Raw genomic sequence first — 1,432 nt, 5'->3', positions numbered from 1 at the left:
ACTAAATGTAGACGAATTAAAAACTAATTGCACAGTTTTGTTGTACTTTGCGAGACGAATCTTTTGAGCCTAATTAGTCAATATTTGGACAATAATTCACAAATACAGACGAAACGCTACAGTATGCTACATTACTGTAACAGTAACTTGGCACCTCCAAACTTAGTCAACTAAACGAGATCTAGGGGTGAACTAAACAAGGGCTAGGAATCGGAAGATAAAAGTATGCATATCCATCATACGGAGAATCGGAAGAAACCAAAAGATCATCACGGAGATACGAACGAAACAGACACCGACAATAATCTCCTCACTAGCTAAAGTTTAACCCTAATTTATCTCTTACTAGCTAAAGGTTAACCCTCTAATTAGAAATATTAAATATAAATTAATTACAAAATTCATTGTATAAAATAAAGGCTAATTCGCAATGCGAATCTATTAAACATAATTAGTCCATAATTTAACCATGTGAGTTAATTAGCTTAATAAATTCGCCTCGTAAATTAGCCACGACTTATGCAATTAGTTTTATAATTAATTCACGTTTAGCCCTATAGTCCTTCTAATTGGTATCCAAAAATAGAAACTAAAAATTAACCCATAGATCCAAACACACCTAATTCTAATCTCCCTCCACAGCCAATCTGGTGCTGCTACTAGTACTAGCGATCAGTTCTGAGCTACCATTTTGTAGTCCTCTGATGCAGGTTCAGGTCCGCACGACCGATCGATGCGGACAGAGACGAGCAGCTCCCTGCTGCCTTCGCACAGCATCTCCCCGGGCACGGCGAAGTAGAGCTCCTTCTCCAGCGCGACGCCGTCGCCGTCGGCCAGCGCGCTGCTCCTCACCGGCATGGTCGCGAAGAAGCAGCAGCTCCCCTCCTCGAGGCCCGCCGCCGCCGACTCCGGGGGCGGCTTCGCGCAGAACGTGCACGCGAGCCGCGGGTGCGCGGGGGAGTCGGCCCGGACCAGCACCACTGACACCGCCGCGCCGCCGCCCAGCGGGCCCGCGGCCACCGCGAACACGGACGCGTCGTCACCGCGCAGCAGCCGCACGTGCCGCGCCGGCGCTGGGGCAGGCGCCGGCGGGGGGGGCACCGGGACGGCGAGCATGCGAGGCGTGCCGTAGGCTATCTCGTCGACGGGCCAGGAGTGCTCGCCGGCGAGGTGGGCGGCGAGCGCCGTGGGCGAGCAGATGAGGTAGCAGCCGGGCTCCGGGCAGTGGCACGGGGCGTGCCCGCACGCGTCGCGGTGCTCGTCGCTGCGGAAGTAGGGGACGAAGCTCTCGCAGCCGTACTCCGCGTAGCGGCACGGCACGCGGAGGTCGGCGAAGAAGTGGTCCAGCCCGGGGCAGTGCGCGTAGGAGGAGGCGGGGGGCGGCGCCGTCTCCGCCGCCGCCGCCGCGGCACGTGCGGCAGCCGCTGTCCGG

General features: G+C 55.3%; 1 protein-coding gene across 1 annotated transcript in view; it reads right to left on the bottom strand.

The window, feature by feature from the left end:
• Window positions 1-672: 672 nt before the first annotated feature.
• LOC105914368 overlaps window positions 673-1,432 on the bottom strand; it is a 1,204-nt gene continuing 444 nt past the window's right edge. Inside the window, exon 2 of the mRNA XM_012845915.1 lies at window positions 673-1,299. Within this exon, the coding sequence (XP_012701369.1) occupies window positions 673-1,299 (627 nt within the window). The remainder of the gene's footprint in view (window positions 1,300-1,432) is intronic.

Source organism: Setaria italica, chromosome V (genome assembly GCF_000263155.2).
Source record: "Setaria italica strain Yugu1 chromosome V, Setaria_italica_v2.0, whole genome shotgun sequence".
NCBI classification, from domain to species: domain Eukaryota; kingdom Viridiplantae; phylum Streptophyta; class Magnoliopsida; order Poales; family Poaceae; genus Setaria; species Setaria italica.
Note: the sequence above shows the minus strand (reverse complement) of the source record. Positions and strands in the feature narration are given on the sequence as shown.